This window comes from Drosophila elegans, unplaced genomic scaffold (genome assembly GCF_018152505.1).
Source record: "Drosophila elegans isolate 14027-0461.03 unplaced genomic scaffold, ASM1815250v1 contig_433, whole genome shotgun sequence".
Classification (NCBI taxonomy): Eukaryota; Metazoa; Arthropoda; class Insecta; order Diptera; family Drosophilidae; genus Drosophila; species Drosophila elegans.
This window is the reverse complement of record NW_024545820.1, coordinates 284197-309366: the sequence shown is the minus strand read 5'-3', so window position 1 is coordinate 309366 and position 25170 is coordinate 284197. Positions and strand designations below refer to the sequence as shown.

Sequence of the window (25170 nt, the reverse complement as noted above, 5' to 3'; positions counted from 1 at the left end):
GTTTGAAAGAGCGGGAGATCGAAACAACCGCCAAAGACTTCGAGACTTTTCCGGATTCGATTTTGATGAGACCTCGAAAAATTATCAGGCGAAAGTAAGCTATATACAGCAACATCTAAGCGAACTGGACTTAGCATCGATCTGCAATGTTTTAAACATAACATACAACGTTGATGAGGTAGGAGTTCACATATTTCGCAGTCTGTTGCAAAATAGGCTTCTCGCACACAACCAAATCGAATCATCAGACAACGTAGACGAAGATGTCGATGTGTTTGAGAGCGGAAGAAGTACAAGAATCGACATGACTGAGGAAGAAAACAGAATGCAAAATTCGCGAATTTCTGCGAATAGTGCGAATCAAGAACCGAAAACTTTTTGCAAAGAACTGGCAATACCGCGTTTCGCCTTTAGCTTCCGCGACTTAGAAGACTCAATTCGTTTTTTCGACGGTACTAACTCAATATCTACTGAATCGTGGTTAACTGAGTTTGAAGAACAGGTCGAGATCATGTGCTGGAATGAGGTGCAAAAGTTAATATTCGCGAAAAAATCTTTGAAAGGAACTGCAAAACTCTTTGTAATGAGTGAGAGAGGTCTAAGCACTTGGCAAGCTTCTAAAACTTCTCTTTTAAATGAGTTTAAGTTTCGCTTACCTGTACCGAATGAAGGAGATGGCCATTCGTTGTGAAATTAGTGATTCAGTTTTAATACATTACGTAATCGATGGCATAGACGATCATCCAATTGACAAAACACTTCTATACGGTGCCAGAAATTTGAGTGAGTTCAAAGAGAAGTTAAAAAGTTACGTCACAAAAAACGAAAGAGAAAAAGTGTACGACCGTGAGAAACCAAAGCGTAGTGAGAAAATGTTTCACAGCAAGAAAGGTGCAACAGTGAACAAGAACTTTCAAAAAGAGGTTACAAAACTGTAGTGTATCTCTAATTGGTTTCGGGAGTGAGCGCGAAGCAAGCAAAATAAATCCTATTGGACATTTCAAAGAGATCATTCAAATTGACCAGGAATCGTTCCTTTTAAATTTTTATGTGGTTCCAATAGGTTGCATGGTCTTCAAATTGATTGTTGGTGAGGAACTTTACTTACATGCTGAGATTATTTTCAATCGTGACGGTTTGCAAGTGCTTAAATGCCCAGTGACGACGAACAAAAAAACGATTTCGTAAACGTAATGCAAATTGATTTGGCTGAAAACAAAATAGTGCACTTAATATTAACGAGCAAGCCAGTGCGTTCGCGAAAGCCGAAGTTCGTTAAATAGTTACCAACTACAAGCCGCTTCACACAAAAACAACTAAAACCGAGGTGCGCATAGTTCTAAAGGACGATACGTCAATTTTCGCCAGACCAAGACGATTGCCGTTTGCTGAGGCGCGCCTAGTAGAAGAGCAAGTTGAAGAATGGCTACAAAATGGAATCATCGAAGAGTCTGAATCCGAGTTCACAAGCCCCGTAGTAATGGTAAAAAAGCGGGACGGCTCTCCACGACTTTGCGTTGATTTTCAAAGGATCAATAAGGTAATCGTTAAAGACCATTTTCCCCTACCTCTTTTTGATGATCAACTAGACCGTCTACAAGATGCAAAGATTTTCCACACGATCGACTTGAAGAACGGATTTTTCCATGTACCTGTCTCAGAGTCAAGCCGAAAATTTACGTCCTTTGTCACTCAAAGTGGACAATATCAGTTCCTGAAGGTGCCTTTGGCCTTTCGAATTCGCCTGGCGTTTTCCAGCGTCACGTTTACGCTATTTTTCGGCAGCTGACTCGCAAAGGCATTGCTTTGCCATACATCGATGACGTCATCATACCGGCTTTGAACGAAGAAAATGCAGTACTCAATCTGAAGGAAGTTATTGACACCTGTGCAGAGTATGGTCTTGAGCTGAATCTTAAAAAATGTAATTTTCTAAAAACGCGAGTACAATTCCTTGGCCATATCATTGAAAACCAAAAGATTACAATTCCTTGGCCATATCATTGAAAACCAAAAGATTTATCCAACCTCAGAGACGATTGAGGCTGTGTCTAAATTTAAATCTCCGCAAACTTTGAAGCAGCTGGAAAGTTTTTTGGGACTTACAGGCTATTTTCGGAAATTCATTCGAGACTATGCTATTATTTCTAAACCCCTTACAGATCTGATTATGAACAATACCAAATTTTTTATGGGTCCGAAAGAAGAAATGTCCATTAACAATCTGAAGAAGATATTGACCGCAAATCCAGTTCTGAGCATCTACAATCAGAAACTCGAGACTGAAGTACCGATGCTTGCATTGACGGATTTGGGACAATCCTTTTGCAGAAATTCTTAGACGACCGTCAGATGCATCCAGTACATTTTATGAGCAAGAAAACCACTGAAGCTCAACGAAAATATACCAGTTACGAACTTGAGATTATCGCAGTCATTACAGCACTAACCAAGTTTAAAGTTTACTTGCTAGGGATCCACTTTAAAATAATAACCGACTGCAACGCTTTGACAAAAACTTTGGACAAACAAAATCTTTGCACAAGAGTCGCTCGCTGGGTTCTGGAGCAAGATGAACATCTCAGAGCGATACTCGATATTCTCAACGACGGAAAAGAAGCCTACAATGACTATTTTTTAAAGGGTGGCATTCTTCACAAATTAGTCAGTGACGCTGAGTTAGTTGTGGTAAAGGCAAATCATAACAGAAGCTTATGAGCAGGGTCATTTGCGTCGAAGAAAGTAAAGGATCTGATCAGAACAGAGTACTACATTCCAGGTCTTGAGGAAAAAATTCAGAATGTCATAGATTGCTGCATTCCATGTATTCTGAGCAATCGCAAAAAAGGTAAACAAGAAGGACTACTGCACCCTTTGGACAACGGAGACGTTCCTCTACACACCTTTCATATCGACTTTTTAGGTCCGTTAGACTCAACCAACAAGGATTACAAGCATATCCTAGCAGTAATTGATTCCTTTTCCAAGTTCGCTGGTTGTACCCGACTAAGTCGACTTAATCGAACGAAGTGATCCAAAAACTGCGTAGCCAGAGTACAGTATTTGGAAATCCTACAATCATCATCTCGGATAGAGGATCCGCATTTACTTCGCAGGATTTCTTAAAATATTGCGACGAGGAAAACATTAAACCCATCAAGTCGACCACAGGGCTTCCACGCGTGAATGGGCAAGTCGAGAGATTGAACGCCACTATAATTTCAGTCCTCTCGAAATTAAGCATCGGCGACCCAACAAAGTGGTACAAGCACGCCAACAAAGTACAGCAGGCGATAAACTCTACATTTTCTAGATCCATCGCCACAACGCCGTTCAAGCTTCTAGTAGGTACCAAAATGCGTACAAAGGAAGACATCAAGCTCCAAGACTTGATAAGCAAGTATGCGATTTCAGCGTTTAACGACGAGCGAAGTGGTTTGAGGGTTAAAGCTAAAACTCAAATCTCGAAGGTACAAGATGAAAACAGAAAATCCTATAACTTGCGTCGCAAGAAAGCTAATAAATACGATGTTGGTGACATTGTCGCTATTAAAAGGACTCAATTTGGCAGCGACCTAAAGCTGAAACCTAAATTTTTGGGCCCGTATAAAATTGTCAAATCAAAAGGCAATAACTCGTACGATGCGCAAAAGATCGGAAATTTTGAAGGTCCAATTAATTCTTCGACTTGTGCTGAGTATTCGAAGCGTTGGTCAACACCTGATGAAGACGACGATGCATTCGAGGCGAAAGCATAGCAGGATGGCCGAATGTGGAGTGTGTCTGCTTTAAGGAGCAAGCATGCTATACATTTACCCTAGACAACAACCTTTAAGCTGAACGAGAACTACGAAAGATGTGCGATCCAAAAGTAAAGACGAAAGACGAGAAGACTACAAATAAAAATTAAAGACGAACGACGAGAACGAGCAAAAAGCGAGAGTTGCCTATATGCAGACGACGAGAAGACGGGGAGTTGAGTTCGAGCCTTTGACGAGGTGGTTCCAAGACGATAACCAAGGACGTGAAGACCAGAGATCTTGTTCAATTTAAATTTTGCTAAAGTGTATTTCTATTTCTAATACTTAATAATTAATCAATAAACAATAATAAACTAAAATCCCACATGAATGAAACCATAGGTTTTGATTGCACCTTTCACTGCTGGTCGGACTCGTCTATTGTGTTGGCTTGGATTCGGCAACCTCCGAGAGAGTTTAACGTATTTGTGTCTATTAGAATTGCGAAATCCAGGAAATCATGATTCCAACAGGCTTGAATTGGGCGGATGTGGTATCGCGCTGATGTACCCCCAAATAATTGCTAGAGCACTCCCTTTGGGCAAATGGATGGGCGAATAAATAAATAAATACATGGACCTCCATTTCTACTGAAAGGAGCGTCGAACTAGCCCTCCCTTCTCCAAGTGTCTCAACTCATTCGACAAATTGCAGTGTGTATTCGCGTACATTTATCGATTCATTTCATATTGCAGTCCAAATCATTACCTTCAACCATCTATCTCACCGTTGACGAGAGGTCGAAAGTTCGTGGCTAGCGTCATCAACAAATTCGTCACCTGCTTTCGAATGAAGCCTTTGGCCTGGGAACACGTGATGACAGGCTTGCCAGCAGATCGATTTCAGCCCAACCCAGCATTTCACACCACAGGAGTGGACTATTGTGGACCATTCTATCACAAATCAGAGACACGGAACAAAGCACCCACAAGTGCTATATCGCCGTCTTTGTCTTCTTTTTGACGAAGGCTGCGCACTTGGAAGTCGTCCAGGATCTCAGAACGGATTCTTTTATTGCAGCTTTGAGAAGATTCATTAGCCTTAGCGGTAGTCCACGTACTAATTGGAGTAATAATGCGACAAACTTTGTTGGCGCTCAACGAGAGCTAGCAGAACTAAAGAAGATATTTTTGAGCGAATCGATAACTTCCTCCAGTTAAGCGAATGGGATTGATTGGAAGTTCATACCACCGCGTTCCCCACATTTCGGTGGTCTATGGGAGGCGGCTGTAAAATCGTCCAAATTTCACTTCTACTGAGTTGTCGGTACAGCCTTCTTGGCCTTTGATGAATTAAGAACTCTTGCATATTAAATTTCTGCCATCCTTAACTCTCGTTTGAAGTCAAGCTTTCGGCAAGCCAGTAATACAGAATCGCTGCAACTCCGAGTACAGCTAATAAAATCAAGAAATAATTTCAATTGAACCTATCGTGCGTTTAATTTCTATTTCTAAACTGAAGGGTGGCATTTTGGTTGTCTTCTGTATAAATAATTATATTAATAAATTAAACATGTACAAGAGCCATTGTTGTCCAAGGTAATTCTTTTCTGAACCCTCATAAATTTGCTTTAAATAATTGCTTTTGCAATTTACGCACAATTTGGTATCACACAGTCTGCGATACTTACCTTTTCTGCAGAAACATTTGTTGGCCTTATTGGTTACCCCATTATCGAACGCGTTTTCCTCGAACACATAGCTGTATCCCTTTAGGCTACCATAGGTTTTCTCTTCGCCCACGCGGTACTGTAAATAAAAATGAGTGTGTTTGACTTAAACCTTTAAAAAACTGATTTTGAGAACATACCAAATTAATCGGCCTGCACATGCTTTTTCTAAAAAACTTTACTGTCTCGTTCGGTTGAATGAAACTTTTGAACTTTGTGCCATCGGATGCGTACTCTATGTTATTGCAGTGGTCTTGCTCCCACTGGGGAAGTTTTGTTTCTCCACGGTAAGTCGCATACAGTCCCGAAAGCGCCGGATTGGGAACGCCTGTGTAGAACGTCTCGAAATCCGTAGAGAAGTCGTACATGCGATCAATAAGCCCCACTTTCTCAAAGGATATCCAGTTCGGGAGAAAGGTGTTGCCCAGTGTAGCCAACGTCGAAGGGTATCCAAACATAAACTCCTTGGCAGTGGTTCGAACTATTGGCTCCGACTTTGTGCTTACAAGCAGTGTCTTTAGAGCCATTCTAATCAAGAACGGCTGGTTAGCTGTAAGGTGTGATATAGCCTGAAAAGACAAAATGGTTTTCAATCATAACTATAACTCAAGGTCTTTGGATAATTTTATTGAAAGCTAGTGGGTAAAATTTGTTTGACAATGTTTCTTTTCATTTCATTTTCGTTTCACTTCAGAAGTTCAGAAGACAACGTCTAAAATCTTAAATCTAATCTCGCCCGACCGGATAGGAAATTTTTCTTATAGTATGGTCCTTCTCACATATGTGTTGGCAGAGATTTACAAATGTTTTGAAGATAAATAGCCCAAAATATTTGAAACATTTATAGATACAGATGACTCGTAATACGGCTATGACATTACATTATTCTCCTCATTCATTGACGAATTCATTGAAGCTCAGAGACAGAGACAACTATATGGAGACTGTTTGAGATTTTTTTTGGTTATAAAATCACGGTCACACTGCCTTTTTAACGTTAAATTCGAACTTTATGGTTTTGTTTATTATATTGTGTTGATGCCGCTAATTTTAGCTTTTAAATGTTGACAGTTGTTACCTTTTAATGGTCAAAAATATTTCTTAAAATCGTATAGTTAAAACAAAAAATGAGCAATGAATGAACCCAACAATGTAGTGTCATAACCCCATATGAAAGCAAGTCGTTGTAATGAGAACAAGGAATCCAAAATCGTTCAAATAGGTCAAAATAAGACCTGCATATAACAAGAAATATAGGTTAGAAATTTCGATCTTGAGGTTTGACTATTTCTTAGTTTATGTATGAACATATCATTATAACAAGGTTGGCTAGTTCAGAAACAAGATCCTGATACTTTGCATGTTGAGGTGACCATACCCACAAACAATATTCGAGCAAATGTCGACCAAACGAAATAAAATGAAGGCTAGTGGAGTAAGGGGGGGTTAAACTCATTAGACCAACGTTTTATAATCGCGAAGACCCCAATGACGTTCCTCCTATAATGCTAATGTGATAGGTACAAATTTAATTCTTAAAAAAGCCTTAAAAAGTCTTTAAAGTCTTAAGAAAGCAGCCTTCATCTAAGAAAATGTCTTCTTGATTTCGGTAAATCCGTTCTTAGCTCACTATTGAACACGGAAACACTAAAATCGAGATTGTTGAGAACGGTTTTTTCCAGTAAAATGCCACATCCCAAAAACTGTTCGAATTTTGTGTTTTTTTTATTTTTCTCTTTTATTTATTTTTTTTTATACATTTTACATTCCAAATTATATAGGTAAATATATTTTAATCTTATACTTTTCTTATCAATAATTAAAGCATACATATGAAGGGGAGGGGAATCGTCTCTTTGTCGTCTCCTCTGCTGTAATGAATTCAAGGCACTGAAAATTAACTCCGGCCCCTTGAAAAAAAATTATTAAACAGTGTAACAATTTATATATGTATTCGAATTTTAAAACTAAATTGTCTGAAAAAAAACTGGTTAAAAAAATTTTAAGCGTGGTTCTGCTACAAAAAAATTTAACACGTGCTTAAGTGAAACCAAATATTTAACACGAGTTGTGAAATATAAATTTACCTCAAATGACGCTTCTGCAGTTCATGTATGTATGTGTTTTTTTTTGTCTCTTTTGATTCTAACTCTTTTACGACTGTGACGTTGTGCGAGCATTTACAAGTCAAACAAGAATAAGAATCAAAGGAAACAAAAAACACATACATACATGAACTGCAGCAACGTCACTTGCGGTAAATGCTATTTCACAATCCTTCGTTTTACTTAAGCAACACGTTTTTTTTTGTTCACAAATAATTTAATACAATCACACTTGCTTAGATTAAATGAAAATTATTATATAAAATATTATTTCTACATATTTGTAAATAATAATAATTATATACTTAGTTTTCATTTTATAAAATATTAATTACTTACTTATCGTTGGGCCTCCAACAAATCAAATGAGACCAATAGGTCGAACAACCGGTCATCTATTGCTGTCTCCGTCTCCATGCTTCCACTTTTCAACACTCAATCAATCAAAGACGAAACTTTATCTAAAATTTCAAAGGAAAACTACGATGCCCGAATAATACTTCGGTAACTTTCCGAACAATTTGAGAGAGGACTTCTCCCACAATTTGTATCTCTTTTATTTTTTTAAGTTTTAGACTATTTTCTTCTTCTTTTCATCTCGAGTTCAAGATCTTTTCTTCTCGATCAGCGAAATTGAAAACAAAAAAAACAATTTCTCCTCGATTTCTAGAACGTTTCTTCTCGATAAAGTGAGAAGTAAAATTACTGAAATAGAGCAGATTGATAAATCAGATAGCAATTCAGCATGGACTGCTTTTGTCGCAAATCTTCCTCGAAATCTATGTGTGGTATAAATCGGTCCACATAAATCTCTAGATAATAAAAAGGACGTCGATCAAGAATGCGATTAGAAGGAATAGAGCCCAAAATTTTGTGTCATAAATTGTGGCTTATAGTTGCAATGCACACACTTTCGAACGACCTGGCGAAGTAAAATTCGGGCATTAATAATCCAGGCTTCTAGTCGAACAATTCCAATTAAGGCCTTAGGCCCAGCCTGCATATGCTTCTTGTGTAAGTGTTCGGCAAAAAGTCACGTAAACCTATGATTTTTTAAAAATGATCGGAAACCTTACATTGACGCTGATTGATGCCTCTAATAGGCGTCCTCCAACAATTAAATTTAAAGTTGCAGTTCGTGTTTTTGTTTTGGAAAGAAAAGCAGTTAATCTTTGAAGTTTGGGGCTAAGAATTTTGTTAGCTTCTAATGCTGCGATCTCCTTAGAATATTCTTTCCGCAGGATCAGAAAGGCGAGACGAAGAAAGGTTTATTTTGCTTTGAGACGTGATAAAGCCTTGACATCACCAATTGTTAATTTTCGTTCAGATGTGCGGTTAAAAATTCGCAGTACGTAAGAAAATACCCTTAATATTTTATAAAATGATGAAACTCGTTCAATTACCGTTTCACTACTGTTCTGCCTGCATTTCCTACTCTTAACAACTATTATTTTGCGAAGCTCTAGCGATTCTTTATCTATTGTTGTGGTGAATTGAGTCCATTGGTCCTTGGCCAAAGCATCAAATACAGCCCGAAGTTTCGTTTTATTGCTTTGGGGGCAAAGGACACAATTTGGCGGAATAATATAATGACGGCTACGCCCGTCTATGTGCTCTGCAAGACTTATATAGCCAAGGACTTTATATTCATCCATAAATGCTATATACAATTTTTTAATGTTGGGTTGCGATTTAATCTTGCTTCTAGTTTCAGATAACGACACTTAGCAATACTGAGCCAATCACCAAGTCATGTTGTTCGGCTTTTGAAGGGCAGGTGATCTTGTACTCTACTTGTGCCAGAAAGTCAAATATGCGCTGCAGATAATGTTATCTTTTGTTTGAAGATTTTTATTGTGCAATCTTTCAAACTCTTGAACTTCCCAGAACCTTTGCCTCAGGTCTTACAGCCCAGACGTGCGAGCAAGATTGCAACGACTTATTTTACTCACAGAGTCTCGTAGCTTACCACCAACACCAACCTAACTGATTGCCTCGAAATTAACAGAAAGTCGACGCGAAGGCTTCAAATAGAAGGGATCAGCTTAAACAAGGTTTTTTGAAACCATCCAGTCTGAAGTTTCTTTCCAGTCATCGGGCTCTTTGGCAGATATAGCTCGAGTTACCGCTAACTGAAAGGACCAAAAGAAGTAGCATTTGCGTGATTTAAGCTCTGCAACTATCGAAAACTTCAAAGCTGTTCTTACATCGGCAATCCCTGAGATTTCCTGTTGATTGTGATGAAATTTCTACTGCAAGTGTTTGGCAAGTTTCTCCGTGATAAAATCTACTTCAGAACAGGAGTCCAGTAAGGCACGAGAAAGTTGAAATTCTCCATATTTGTCCTTGATGAATACTACAGAAGTTGTCAAAAGAGATAGGGGAATCTTTAAACAAGCTAACGCTACAACCGCTGAGAAGGTGACTCTAAGGTGTGTTCACCCTTATGTAAGCTAGCATGGTGAGCGCTGTAACACATTCTATGTTTGTGACACACTGTAGCATCGGCAACAATGTCGCGCCAGCTTATTCCCACAGCTTGGCGACTGCAACAAATATGTATATCCATGTATGCACATAACAGTCCTTTGCTCTCTCTCTCTCTCTCTCTCTCTCTTTCTCTCTGAGCACCGCTCTCAGAGATAAACATATGCTAACATATAAGGCATTTGCGTCGCTGCCGGCTTGACCGACAGCGCCGACTGCGTAGCATAGAACTAAGAATCTAAGAATATAGTCAAGAGATGACGGCGAACAAAAGAAACAAGTAAATTTAATAAACGTATTCATATAAAATATGACCAGTGCGTTTTATTTCTATTGAAAAATACTGTGGAACTTTAATATCACCCTTACATGGCGACCGTGACAGTGAGTTGTGCTAAAAAGCCTAAATTAAGAGGTAAAAAGTGCTGTACTGAAAAAAAAGAAAATATATAATATAATATAACACATTTTTAAACTCTTATAAAAACCAAAAAATAATAAATTCAATATGACGAAAAAAAAACAATAATACGCTTTTGCCGCGCTTAGACGACGTATTTCAAATGTGCAAACATATTTATTTATTTATTGTTAAATTATTTATATTTATGCACTTACTTGATAAATTAATAATTGCCTAAAATTTTCACTTTTAAAAACACTTCCTAACTCTGTTGCACTCGAATTGAAGTGCAAAGGGAATGGGGAGAACGAAAAACGAAACCGATATTTCTGCCTGACGCGTGACAGGGTATATCCGACAATAACAATGCCTTGTAGTTAAAATCACATAAGGCAGATAATTAAATATGAACATTTTTGGCGTTGGCTATTGCAACTTTACCATAACTTCCATAATATTATTACATGTAATCAATAAAAATCTTTTATATATCATCTTAAAAATTAATAAATATACTAGCGCTTCTAAAAAAGGGTATTCAAAAGTCTACACAGTTCTTTTTGTTCTTGACATTTTGATTTTTTTCTCCGTTTTCTGGATTGGAAACTATTTCCGACAAATTAAAAGAAATAAGAAAAAATTTCGACAAGTCATACAAATGTCTTTCACAAAACCGCAATGTTCAGAGAACAACCATATTAAAACACGCTAAGGTTCTAGTAGACATCTTTAATGAAGCACGCCTTATAATTTACAAACACAGAGATAAATTACGCAATTTAAAAACAATCTTAAAAATATAAAATAAAAATATAAGTTAGACATATTTTACTTCCATCTTTCCCTAATACACCACAAAAATTTGAGGAGGAAACAGAAGAAAAAGACTCAGATACTGAAGATTTAATCGAAACAAACACAGAAACCGAACTCCCAAAAAACAAAGACCGAACTGTCGAATCAGGACTCCGACGAAAATATATCATAATTTTATATATATCAAATAATATCATTTATTTGAGGGACGACTCGATTGCCAATAGAGCATAAATAAAAGAAATAACCTCGGCCATTCCAGAGTTCGATGGAAAAAAAATCCTCTTGTAAAGAGTCTTAACAGCGCTGAGATTGGTCAACCTTACCAAGGGACCATTTGAAAACATTGCTGTTGAGGTAATGAAATCCAAAATAGTTTGATCAACATTGTACACAGTACAGAACGCAATTATTAACAATATTATCAGTAAACTTCAGGCCACTATAGTCAACGAATCTTCTTACGTTGTAAAAGCGAAATTATTAAACATATACCAAAAGGTTTTTCACTTTTGGCTACAATAAAAAACAACACAGTTCACTCTATTACTCTTAATTTAAATGTATTCATAAAAGTAAAACATGAACTTACACAAAAATCACTCACCTTTTTGATAGACACCGGAGCGGATATTTCCCTCATTAAAGAAAATTCCGACACCTTCGTTCATACGGACTTCAATAACAACATACAAATATCAGGAATAGGCATAGGCTCAATAATAACACATTATATAATACCACATAGTTTTTCATAACTTCATAGACTTCATAATGAAATCCAATTGTCTATTGGATTTCAATCAAGATAATGACCTTTTTAACTAACAAAATAATTATACGAGCTCGCTCCGAAGTAATTAGAAAAATAAATTTAACCGAAAACAATAAAACCCTCCTAATACCAAATCAAGAAATTGAGGATGGTATATTCATAGGAAATACAATTTCAGATCCGCAAACCACATTTGTCCGAATTTTAAACACTACAAATGAGGACAAAAAACCTTACGAATATTAAACACGAATCTTTTGACAATTATAATAGTGTCAACTTAAATGGCACAATTAGAAACGAAAAAATCATTAATAAATCATTAATAAACTAAATTTTCTGAATCAATTTAAAAATGTCTTAACTAATCTTTGTTCAAAATATGGTGACATATTCGGTCTTGAAACCGAATCGATATCTACCAATAATTTCTACAAGCAAAAATTAAGAGTGAAAGATGATAAACCCGTGTATATAAAAAACTATAAAAGCCCACAATGTCAGAGGAAATAACTAAGGAAGTGGACAAACTTATATAATATAAAATCGTAGAGCCCTAAGTATCTGAATATAATAGACCTCTGTTCCTTGATAAAAAAAATCATTATCATTAATCAAAGGGGAAAGATGGCGTTTAGCAATTGATTACCGTCAAATTAATAAAAAACTTTTAGCAGATAACTTTTCACTACCTAGAATCGATGATATACTCGATCAATTGGACCGAGCAAAATATTTTCTTGTTTAGATCTCATGTCCGTATTCCTCCAAATTGAATAAAAGGAAACATCCAGAAATATAACTTCATTTTCAACGAGCAATGGCTCCTATACACGATTACCTTATGGTTTGAAAATATGACAATCACATTTTCCGGTTCCTACACCTACTACATATGCTGAAATACCTTAAAAACGTCTTTGACCTTTGCAGAAAAAATAATCTTAAACATCCGGAGAAATGCTCATTGAAAAAAACCCAGTCCCCACGGACGCTGATAGCGCTCGCAGATTTATTGAATTTTGCAATTATTATCGTCGATTCATTAAAAACTTTGCAAATTATTCCCGTCACATAACTAGATTATGCAAAAAATATGTTAAATTTGAATGGACACCAGAGTGCCAAAATGCTTTTGATTACTTTGTAAGGATGCTGTCTGGCCGGGGTACAGATCTCAGTCAGATCCAGGAGTCCTTTACAAGAAATTTGTAAATCACCGAATTCAACGAGTGAATGAGTCGTTTGGGGGGGTCACGCCGAAGGTTCTCATGGACGCCGGAAGAGAGAGAGTAATGTCGGAGTTGGTCGCGCCGTATCTTGCTCCTGGGTTAAAAATTCCACGGGCTGGACCTTGGGGCGAGGCCAAGCCGGACGAACGGTTTCGCGAGTATGGGAACGCCGGGTAGTCCCGCTGATCACTTCCGCGATTGGGACACGTAAGTCGCTTTCCGCGCGCCGTAGGCCAAAAATTCACCGGGCTGGACCTTCGGGCGAGGCCAAGCCAGGATACTATTTCGCGAGAGTAGGACCGGGGGATTGCGTCGCGCGCAAGTCGTTTTCGACGTATCGGATGCCAAAAATCCACCGGGCTGGACCTTCGGGCGAGGCCAAGCCGGGTAGGATTTGTCAGACGCGGGTGGGATTGGAGGGAAAAGGATGGCGGTATGATTGACCAGTCGGGAATGATGTCCGCGCGCAGGTCACATGCACTACGAAGAGAAAAGCTATTGTACTAGACCGGACGGGCCGGGTGTCCGCGTGCCGGCCGCCTACACTACGTGGGGAAAAGCTAGGGTACTAGAGCAGACGGGCCGGGTGTCCGCGTGCCGGTCGCATGCGCTACGAGGAGGAAAGCTATTGTACTAGACCGGACGGGCCGGGTGTCCGCGTGCCGGCCGCCCACACTACGTGGGGAAAAGCTAGGGTACTAGACCAGACGGGCCGGGTGTCCGCGTGCCGGTCGCATGCGCTACGAGGAGGGAAGCTAGGGTACTAGACCAGACGGGCCGGGTGTCCACGTGCCGGTCGCATGCGCTACGAGGAGGAAAGCTAGGGTACTAGACCAGACGGGCCGGGTGTCCACGTGCCGGTCGCATGCGCTACGAGGAGGAGAGCTAGGGTACTAGACCAGACGGGACTGATGTCCGCGTACAGGCCACATGCACTACGAGGAGGGAAATCTAAGATACTAGACCGAACGGGACGGGTGTTCACGTCGGGTCTCAAATGCCACGGTGTGGGGAACCAAGATACTAGACCAGACGGACCGGGTGTCCGCGTACAGGTCTCAAATACTACGGGGAGGGAGGTTAGGATACTAGACCAGACGGGAAGGATGTCCGCGCACAGGCCGCATGCACTACGAGGAAGGAAGCTAGGATACTACGAATAAAAAGAATCACGACCGGGGAATTCAACCATTTATTTCTCTTTATTATTTTTCTAGGTTATTTTTATTTATCTACTATCTTCCTACGAGTCCGCTACACCGTCTTTACTCAACGGAGAGGAATTTTGTGTACACTAACCTCAAAACACTAATCAGCCCACTTGTTCACTGACCGCGTGCCTTCGGGCGGTCGAGGCGTCACTCGGATTATCCGGAAAAATCGCTGCGGGAGACACGTCCGCTCCGTTTTACTATTCCGGCACGAGAGACCCGTATTCATTTGTCACGTGCCGTCGCGCGGTCGAGGCGTTACTCGGATTACACGGAAAATTAAATGACACGTCCGCCCCGTCTTACCATTCCGACACAAGAGACCGCTCGCTCGATCGGTGTGTGACCACCTTCCCCACGCTTCCTTTTTCCCGCTTTCGGGATTTCTAGTATATTTCTTAATTTCTAGTATTTTCTTTACTCACTAAATATCGGCTGGCGTTGCCACTCGGGTTTGAAACTTAACTTAACTACGGCTTAATATGCGGTTTCAACTTAATATTTATTATACCTGTTACCTTACATACTATTAACTTAATATTTATTATTCATGATAAGACGCTTACACCTATAACTTTATATACCTCTAAAAATTGTATCGTACACCTAGGTGTGTACGTAACACCCCCCCTTTCTTCCCGTGGCGCTATAAAGAGGCGCCCGTCGCCGGTAAACTAACCTTCGAGTTCCCTACGTGACGGCGTAGCTAACAAAGGACTCGGTCTTAATCTATTACAATGGTTATACGAGGCATATACAGTGGTTATACAATGGTTATACGGTGGTTATACAATGAATATTAAATTTATCTGCAGCTGCATGCTGCTTGCTGTGTCGGGTTACTCAGTCCGGCGACGCTGTCATCGATCCTGTCTGGAGTGGCTTCTGCGTAGTATGGTTTGAGCTGGGATATGTTGGCGATCCGTCGCCGTCGATCTCCGGGACGTTGCAGGCATACCAAGTTCGGAGATGTGAACTTCGTAACGGTGTAAGGGCCGTCATATCGCTCGGCTGCTTTCAATAAGGGATGCTGTCGCAGCCAAACTTGACCGCCTAGCGTGGGTCTCCATTCTCGCCTTCGTAGGTTATAATGTCTCGCCTGGTCTTGAGAGGCTCGCTGAAGATTCGCTCGTACGATGTCGAAGATTCCTTTGAGGTGAGACGCCTTGTCTTCAGGACCTGTATGCACGACCGCCGATCCGGGGGTGAGTTCATCATACAGCATCGCAGGCAAGCGTGGTTCCCGTCCTTGAGTTAGGAACGCGGGGCTATACCCCGTCGAATCCGATATACTGCTATTGATCGCGAGGGATATCTCTGGCAACATATTATCCCACGAACTCTGGTCGCCTTCCGACCGCTGGGATATCAGCGTCTTCACAGTGCGGTTGGTCCTTTCTGTGGGATTCTCCTGTGGACAATATGGAGCCGTGTACTGGATTTCTATGCCGAGCTTGGTGAAATAATCTTTTAAGACCCGGCTTGTGAATTGGGTTCCATTGTCACATACGAACTTCCGGGGAATGCCCACTCGTGCAAGTAAGCGTTCCCGAAACGCTTTCTGCACTTGAACTGCGGTGGCTTTCCGGAGTGGTATCAGTTCTACGCATTTCGAGAATACGTCGTGAAACACCAGAAGCATAGTATTTCCTTGTTTCGACCGGGGCAGTGGGCCTACAAAGTCCGCACAGAGAATGTCGAAAGGTTCACTGACGACCCGGGTTAGCATCTTACCTGCCGCTTTGGTTTGTTCCGTCTTAAGCTTTTGACAAGAATCACAATGGCGAACATGGCGTTTCGCGTCGCTATACATACCGGGCCAGAAATAATCTGGGCCAGACGCGTGATCGTTTTTCGGACTCCTAAGTGTCCTGCGGTCGGGGAATCGTGACACTCACGTAAGACGCGGCCTCTATGGGAAGTGGGCACACAGAGCTTCCACGGGAAGTAGTCCTCATCGTCAGCTCGGTAGCCCATGTTCCTGTAGAGCTGGTCGTTTTCGATCATGTAATCGGCGAACTTCTCGGGTTCCTCCTGTATTTGGTCTTTTATCTTTTTGATCCAGTAGCAGTGGTCCTCGAGTTCGACAGCACCTTGCAGTACCTCACAAGGCTGTCGAGAAAGTGCGTCAGCCACGACGTTCAATTTACCTCGTCGATAGCGTACGTCGAATTGGAATTGCTGCAATTCTAACGCCCAACGCGCTATTCGGCCGGAAAGGCTCTCAATAGAATTTAACCACTTGAGAGCTAGATGGTCAGTAACGACCTCGAATCGGTACCCTTCCAGGTAGCACCGCATCTGCCTGATTTGCCCAGATTATGGCCAGACACTCTTTCTCCGTGGTAGTGTAATTCTGTTCCGCGGGGGTTAATCGGCGGCTAGCGTATGCGATGACCTTCTCTTGACTTTCGGAGCCCTGTGATAAAACTACGCCCAAGCCGACGTCACTCGCGTCTGTTTGCAAAATGAACTTCTGGTCGAAGTCCGGACAGCCTAATACGCGAGCAGTAGTCAGGCATCTTTTAATTTCTTCCAAGGCGGCTTGCTGTTCTGGTCTCCAGGTCCACTTCCGTCCTTTCTTTAGTAGCGCGGTCATCGGTTGCACGATAGTCGCGAAGCTAGGGACAAATCGCCGATACCACGAGGCCATCCCGATCCATTGACGGAGTTCCTTTAAGTTAGAGGGGGCCTTTAACCCGTTGATCGCAGACACCTTCTCAGGATCAGTCTGAATTCCGTCACTGCTGATGACGTGGCCGAGGTAAACGAGTTTCTGTTTGAAGAAGCAACACTTCTTTGGATTTATCCTTAAATTCGCAGCCCGCAATCTGCGGAAGACTTCCGAGACATGAGTAAAGTGCTGTTCCTCTGTCGCGCTTATGACAATAATATCGTCTAGGTAAGCGAAGGCGACCGGTTCCATTTCCACACCGATTACACTATCCAGGGCGCGTTGAAACGTGGCACTGGCAGAATGCAACCCGAAGGGCATGACCTTCCATTGAAACAATCCTCTCCCAGGGACCGTGAACGCTGTATACTGGCGACTATCCCTACCCATGGGAATTTGCCAATAGCCGTGCTTCAAGTCCAACGTGCAGATATATCGGGCGTGGCGTAATTTCTCCAGAATGTGATTGATTCTCGGGACTGGGTAGGCGTCGGGCACTGAGTGTGCGTTTAACTGACGGTAATCTACACACATGCGCCAATCGCCAGTTTTCTTCTTGACCAATATGATGGGAGCGCTGTGCGGGCTTCTGGAGGGTTCGATGGCCCCGTCACGGAGCAGTTCGTCTACTTGGGCACCGATGGCATGTTGCATCGCAGGGTTCCGGGGATAATACCTTTGTTTTACGGGCTTGTCGTCGCGCATGACGATAATGTGCTCGGCGACGTGAGACACCCCATGCAGCTTCTCGAATAAGGCCAGTTCCCGATCGATGAAGCTTTGATGCGCCGGACTCAATAGTGTGCTCTGTTGCTGTTCGTCGTTTTCTACCGTCCCCATCGTAATGGGCGCGCCGGCATTTATGTTCGTGGTCATAGCTCGCGTAGGAATAGGACTGGGTGTCTCTGCTTCTTCTGGCCTGGCAGTTCCCAAATGGGCCCCAACCGCAACAGGGTGTACCGTTTCCTCCTGGCTGCCCCGCGCCTTTATAAGTACTGGCTGTAAGAGAGGGTCTCCAGCCGCTTGGGCTTCATTTTGCAAGTCGAGGGTAGCTCGACCACATCGCACCTGAGTTCCCGCTACTTTGAGGAAGTCCATTCCAAGTATTACACGATCTAACATAGTGGGTATTACTAACATAGGTAAGTGCACCGTAGTGCCGGCCAACGTAACCGAGGTTCGCCAGAGCTTCGTCACATCCAGACATGACCGGTCGGCCAACGCTATTCTAGTGACAACATCCTGTAACTCGTCTGCACTCGCGGCCAGTCGAGTAAAGCTTTCACTGACGAAACTCCTCGATGCCCCTGTATCAATGGTGGCGTCCACACGTTGTCCTCCGATTTCTATCGCTGCTGTGATGAGCCCGCCGTGTAATCTCAACGGGGGTTTTACTGGGGTCGGGTTACTGCTCCGTTCGTGTCCGCCGCACCCGGGTGCCGGCGGAGGCGTTCTCCGTTTCCCGACACATTTCGACGGCAACATTCTATAGTTAAAACTCCTGGTCGCCCACAGTCCCAACAGAAATCCCGACGTGGGTTGGGGCAGTTCCTTTGGAGATGCCCGTTCTCTCCACAGCGATTACAAGCCCGCCGTATGTCCACTCGAGAGGTTCCTTGACCGATCATCTGGTGGGTCACGTGTCCTGTCTGCGTTGAATTCACCGGATTCCGGAATGGGTTCGGCGATCGGCGAAGTTTAGGTTCTTCTTGCTTCCTGTCCATGGTTGCTTTTGGCTCGCGTCGAGTCGTCTCGAGTTGTTTGACACTCTCATATTCTGTGGCCATATGGGTCAACTGTGTCAAAGTCGCGAATTCACTGCGTTTAATATACAGTCGGTATTCTGGAGCCACGTTTTCATATGCCCGGTACAATTCTTCCTCTTCTCGATAACCGGCTTGCTGCATCTTGGCTCTGAGCTCGATCAAGTAGGTCTTGAAAGGCTCTCCTCTCCGCTGCACGTGGGTCCGTATCTCATCTTCCAACCGCTCGAAATATCGAGGTGGTAGGAAGAAGTCGAGGAATTCCCTCCTGAAAGTTCCCCATGAGGCCGACTGTAGGTGGCTCATGCGAAACCACCGTGCCGCCGGGCCCTCCAAGATCTCGGACATAACGCGGGGTACCTCCTCTGGATTTATCCTGTAAGTCATCATCTTTTCCTCGAGCGCGGCGATGAGAGTCAACGGATCCGAACTCCCATCGAACCGTAAATTCCATTTGTGCATCTTCTCGGGGAGCAGTTGTTGAGTTGGAGCCGTGCTGCTCCGTGTGTCTTGTCCTTGTAGGTCGGCGGGTAAGCGGGCGTCTACCGGTGGCATCCAGGTACCGTGCGTCGATCCTGGGTGGATCCCTCGATGGCGGGCTGGAGTCCCGATCGATGTGGCTCCGGTCGTCATGGGAATGGTGAGGGATTCTGCGAACTGTCCCGTCTCACCGTTCCTGCCTGGAGGGTTCGGACTTGTGGCCCGGCTACTATATTGCTCCTGCAACTGAGCCAGTCGGTCCCACACACTTTGTGGGAACGACCCTGTGTTGACGAGGTTGGCGAATGCCTTCCTGGTCTCCTCGACGGTTCCGTCGGCTTTAAAATCAAACTCCAGGGCGAGAGAGCTGAGTTCGTCTTTTCGGCGAGCGTATATCCAGCGGACTCCTATACCTGGATTCTTAACAAAATCGGCTTCTTCGTACTCAGGGTCAGATTCCTTAGGGTTACTCATCGTTGGTTATCCTCTTCGATTTAGTTTGGTGTGAACTTCCTTCTCAAGTCTTCTAGATCCTTCCGAAGATCGGATGTGAACGGTTCGGGTGACTCTTCCCCTTTTTTTTCTTCAGTGGGTCCTTAAGCCACTTGGGTGATTCTCTAGCTAGTCTCGGTGTCCCACTTGTAAGGATGCTCTCTGGCCGGGGTACAGATCTCAGTCAGATCCAGGAGTCCTTTACAAGAAATTTGTAAATCACCGAAACACCGGACTAGAGAGTTTCATTCAACGAGTGAATGAGTCGTTTGGGGGGGTCACGCCGAAGGTTCTCATGGACGCCGGGAGAGAGAGAGTAATGTCGGAGTTGGTCGCGCCGTATCTTGCTCCTGGGTTAAAAATTCCACGGGCTGGACCTTGGGGCGAGGCCAAGCCAGGATACTATTTCGCGAGAGTAGGACCGGGGGATTGCGTCGCGCGCAAGTCGTTTTCGACGTATCGGATGCCAAAAATCCACCGGGCTGGACCTTCGGGCGAGGCCAAGCCGGATAGGATTTGTCAGACGCGGGTGGGATTGGAGGGAAAAGGATGGCGGTATGATTGACCAGTCGGGAATGATGTCCGCGCGCAGGTCACATGCACTACGAAGAGAAAAGCTATTGTACTAGACCGGACGGGCCGGGTGTCCGCGTGCCGGCCGCCTACACTACGTGGGGAAAAGCTAGGGTACTAGACCAGACGGGCCGGGTGTCCGCGTGCCGGTCGCATACGCTACGAGGAGGGAAGCTAGGGTACTAGACCAGACGGGCCGGGTGTCCACGTGCCGGTCGCATGCGCTACGAGGAGGAAAGCTAGGGTACTAGACCAGACGGGCCGGGTGTCCACGTGCCGGTCGCATGCGCTACGAGGAGGAGAGCTAGGGTACTAGACCAGACGGGACTGATGTCCGCGTACAGGCCACTAGAGCGAACGGGACGGGTGTCCACGTCGGGTCTCAAATGCCACGGTGTGGGGAACCAAGATACTAGACCAGACGGGCCAGGTGTCCGCGTACAGGTCTCAAATACTACGGGGAGGGAGGTTAGGATACTAGACCAGACGGGAAGGATGTCCGCGCACAGGCCACATGCACTACGAGGAAGGAAGCTAGGATACTACGAATAAAAAGAATCACGACCGGGGAATTCAACCATTTACTTCTCTTTATTATTTTTCTAGGTTATTTTTATTTATCTACTATCTTCCTACGAGTCCGCTACACCGTCTTTACTCAACGGAGAGGAATTTTGTGTACACTAACCTCAAAACACTAATCAGCCCACTTGTTCACTGACCGCGTGCCTTCGCGCGGTCGAGGCGTCACTCGGATTATCCGGAAAAATCGCTGCGGGAGACACGTCCGCTCCGTTTTACTATTCCGGCACGAGAGACCCGTATTCATATGTCACGTGCCGTCGCGCGGTCGAGGGGTTACTCGGATTACACGAAAAATTACTGCAGGAGACACGTCTGCCCCGTCTTACCATTCCGACACAAGAGACCGCTCGCTCGATCGGTGTATGACCACCTTCCCCACACTTCCTTTTTCCCGCTTTCGGGATTTCTAGTATATTTCTTAATTTCTAGTATTTTCTTTACTCACTACGGCTTAATATGCGGTTTCAACTTAATATTTATTATCCATTATGCGTCGCTTACACCTGTAACCTTACACACTATTAACTTAATATTTATTATTCATGATAAGACGCTTACACCTATAACTTTATATACTACTAAAAATTGTATCGTACACCTAGGTGTGTATGTTACTTAAAGAAAAAATTAATGAGTCCAACATTACTTCAATACTCCGATTTTTCTAAAGAATCTTGCATAATCACGGAGCAAGCTTGCGGAGCAGTCCTTACACAAGAACATAATGGTATATGTTCCTGTATCTTACGCATCGAGATCATTTATTAAAGGGGAATCCAATAAAAGCACAACGGACCAAGAACTATTAGCAATACATTGGGCAATTAACCATTTTAGACCTTACGTTTATGGACGACATTTCCTAGTTAAAACAGATCATAGACCATTAACATTCCTCTTTTCTATAGTTAATCCAAACTCTAAATTAACAAAAATGAAATTAAATTTAGAAGAATACGAATTTACAGTTGAGTATCTTAAGGAAAAGAACAATTACGTTGCTGATTCGTTATTTAGAACAACCATCAAAGAACCAAAAATCATGCAAAAGCAAAATTTACAAGTTACTACAAGAAGTCAGTACAAACAGAATAAATTCTTTGTATTGAAAAAGCTTCTATGCCAAAAATATACGACGTCCTTAACTAATTTAAAATGCTATTTTAAGCATGGTAAAAAAATTATTGTAAAATAAATGTAAGCTATCTATATACCAATTGTACATTTGATTTAGGTCAATTTTTCATATGGCTTGAAAAAGAAGCCGGTATATATAAGATCAGCCAACTTAAAATGGTTCTCTGTGAAGAAATATTTGAAAATATTGCAGTTGATTCGTTAAAAAAAATGGGCAATAAGATATTACAAAAATTGAGAATAGCGCTACTCAAACCAGTGACCATAAAAGATAAAGAAGCTATAATGTCTCAAAAGCATGACGATAGCCATACCGGAATAGCCAAAACCTTGTCAAAAATATCACATTTCTATTGGAAAAACATGACTAGAGACATAACTAACTACGTTAGGATATGTCAGAAATGCAAGAATTCCAGAATAACTAAACATACAAAAACTCCATTAACTTTAACAGAGACTCCAACTATGGCAATTGATAAATTACCAAAATCGGTTCAGTGCAATGAGTACGCAGTAACTTTGATTTGCGGCTTAACAAAATACTAAATAATTAATACGCAAAATCAGTAGCTAAAGCTATTGTTATACCCTTGCAGAGGGTATTATAATTTCAGTCAGAAGTTTGCAACGCAGTGAAGGAGACATTTGCGACCCTATAAAGTATATATTCTTGATCAGCATCACTAGCAGAGTCGATCTAGCCATGTCCGTCTGTCCGTCCGTCTTTCCGTCCGTTTCTACGCAAACTAGTCTCTCAGTTTTAAAGCTATCTGCATGAAACTTTCCCTAAAGATGTCTTTTTATTGCAGGTAGTATATAAGTCGGAACGAGCCGGATCGGACGACTATATCATATAGCTCCCGTAGGAACAATCGGAAAAATAAATAAAAAAAATTATAACTTTGCTGTTTTTCATTTTTTTTTTAGTTCTTCGACATAATGGTTTATTATTTCAGAATTATGGTTTAAATTTCATCAAAATCGGACGACTATGTCATATAGCTCCCATAGGAACAATCGGAAAAAAATTATAACTTATTTGTTTTTTTTCATAGTTCTTCGACATATAGTATTGGTTAATTATTTCAGAATTGCGGTTTAAATTTCATCAAAATCGGACGACTATATCATATAGCTCCCATAGGAACAATCGGATAAAAATGAACAAAAATTATAACTTAGCTGTTTTTAAATTTTTTTCTTAGTTCTGCGACATATAGTATTGGGTAATTATTTCAGAATTACGGTTTAGATTTCATCAAAATCGGACGACTATAGCATAAAAATAAATAATAGAAAAATTGAAAAACGGTAAAGTTATAATTTTTTTTGTATTTATTTCCGATTGTTCCTATGGGAGCTATATGATATAGTCGTCCGATTTTGATGAAATTTAAAATTAAATTTATGTCGAAGCACTAAACGAAAAATTAAAAAACAGCAAAGTTATAATTTTTTTCATTTATTTTTCCGATTTTTCCTATGGGAGCTATATGCTATAGTCGTCCGACCCGGCTTGTTCCGACTTAAATACTACCTGCAATAGAAAGACAACTTTTGGGAAAGTTTCATGCAGCTAGCTTTAAAACTGATGGACTAGTTTGCGTAGAAACGGACTGACAGACGGACGGACAGGCGGACGGACAGAAGGACGTACAGACAGGCGGACGGACATGGCTAGATCGACTCTCCTCGTGATGCTGATCTAGAATATATATACTTTATAGGGTCGGAAATGTCTTCTTCACTGCGTTGCAAACTTCTGACTGAAATTATAATACCCTCTGCAAGGGTATAAAAATAAATAATTTCCAGCATATCTGACAGTTAATGAAATAAAGTTAGCAAGGGTATTTATAATAAAAAAACAACAAGAAATTCAGTTTAGTTCGGAGATAATTTGCTTAAAACTTAGAAAGATATTGAAATTAAAAGCAAAATCCATTTATCCATTGAATCCATTTTTGGATAAAGACGGCCTATTAAGAGTAGGAGGTAGATTACAGAACTCCAGCGCCGAATTTCATACAAAACATCCGATAATTCTAGATAAGTGTCATTTAACTTCATTAATTATCAAAGATTCACATAGAGAAACATTACACGGCGGAATTAATTTGATGCGAAATTATATTCAAAGAAAATTTTGGATATTTGGTTTAAGGAACAGCTTAAAGCAATACTCAGGGCAGTGTGTCAAATGTGCAAGATATAGACAAATTACGGCAGAACAAATTATGGGAAATTTACCAAAGCATAGAGTTACTATGGCCCACCCGTTTTTATATACTGGGGTAGACTATGCTGGCCCATATCAGATAAGATGCTCAAAGAATCGAGGCCAAAAATCCTATAAAGGTTATATTGCTGTGTTTGTTTGCATGGCAACGAAGGCTATCCATTTAGAAGTTGTTAGTGATTTGACTTCAGATGCCTTTTTAGCTGCGCTGAGGAGATTCTTTTCCAGAAGAGGAAAATGTGCAAAAATATTTTCTGATAATGGAACAAATTTTGTAGATGCCTCTAGGAAATTGAATGAAGATTTGCAGAAAGTACTTAATGAAAATACTAAAATTATGCCCGTGTTAGAGAACGAACAAATTTGGATAGATGGAAGTTGATCCAAAAAATGAAACGGGAATTTTGGAATAAATGGAAGAATGACTATTTTAACACTCTTCAACAGAGAAATAAATGGAAAATAGAATTGCGAAACATTAACAAAGATCAAATTGTATTATTAAAAGATGAAAATTGTCACCCTGCTAGATGGCCCTTGGGAAGAGTAGAAGAGGTACATAAAGGAAAAGACGATCGAGTCAGAATAGTGAAAGTAAAACTTCAAGACGGTTCAATTTTAAAACCGATTACAAAAGTTTGCCCTTTAACTGGAATTCATACCGCTTGGTTAATAGTTCCCAAGCGGCACTACAATTTTCAGCAGAACCTGTTAGCAAGTGAGCAA

At 41.8% G+C, this 25170-nt stretch overlaps 1 protein-coding gene across 4 annotated transcripts in view; it reads right to left on the bottom strand.

The window, feature by feature from the left end:
- The window catches only part of LOC108135014 (scavenger receptor class B member 1), a 308793-nt gene that overhangs the window by 161756 nt on the left and 121867 nt on the right, over positions 1–25170 (bottom strand). For all 4 annotated transcript variants that reach the window (XM_041708921.1, XM_041708918.1, XM_041708919.1 and 1 more), the window contains exons 5-6: positions 5610–6038; positions 5431–5548 (exon numbers count right to left, since the gene is read on the bottom strand). In XM_041708921.1, the coding sequence (XP_041564855.1) occupies positions 5431–5548; positions 5610–6038 (547 nt within the window). The remainder of the gene's footprint in view (positions 1–5430; positions 5549–5609; positions 6039–25170) is intronic.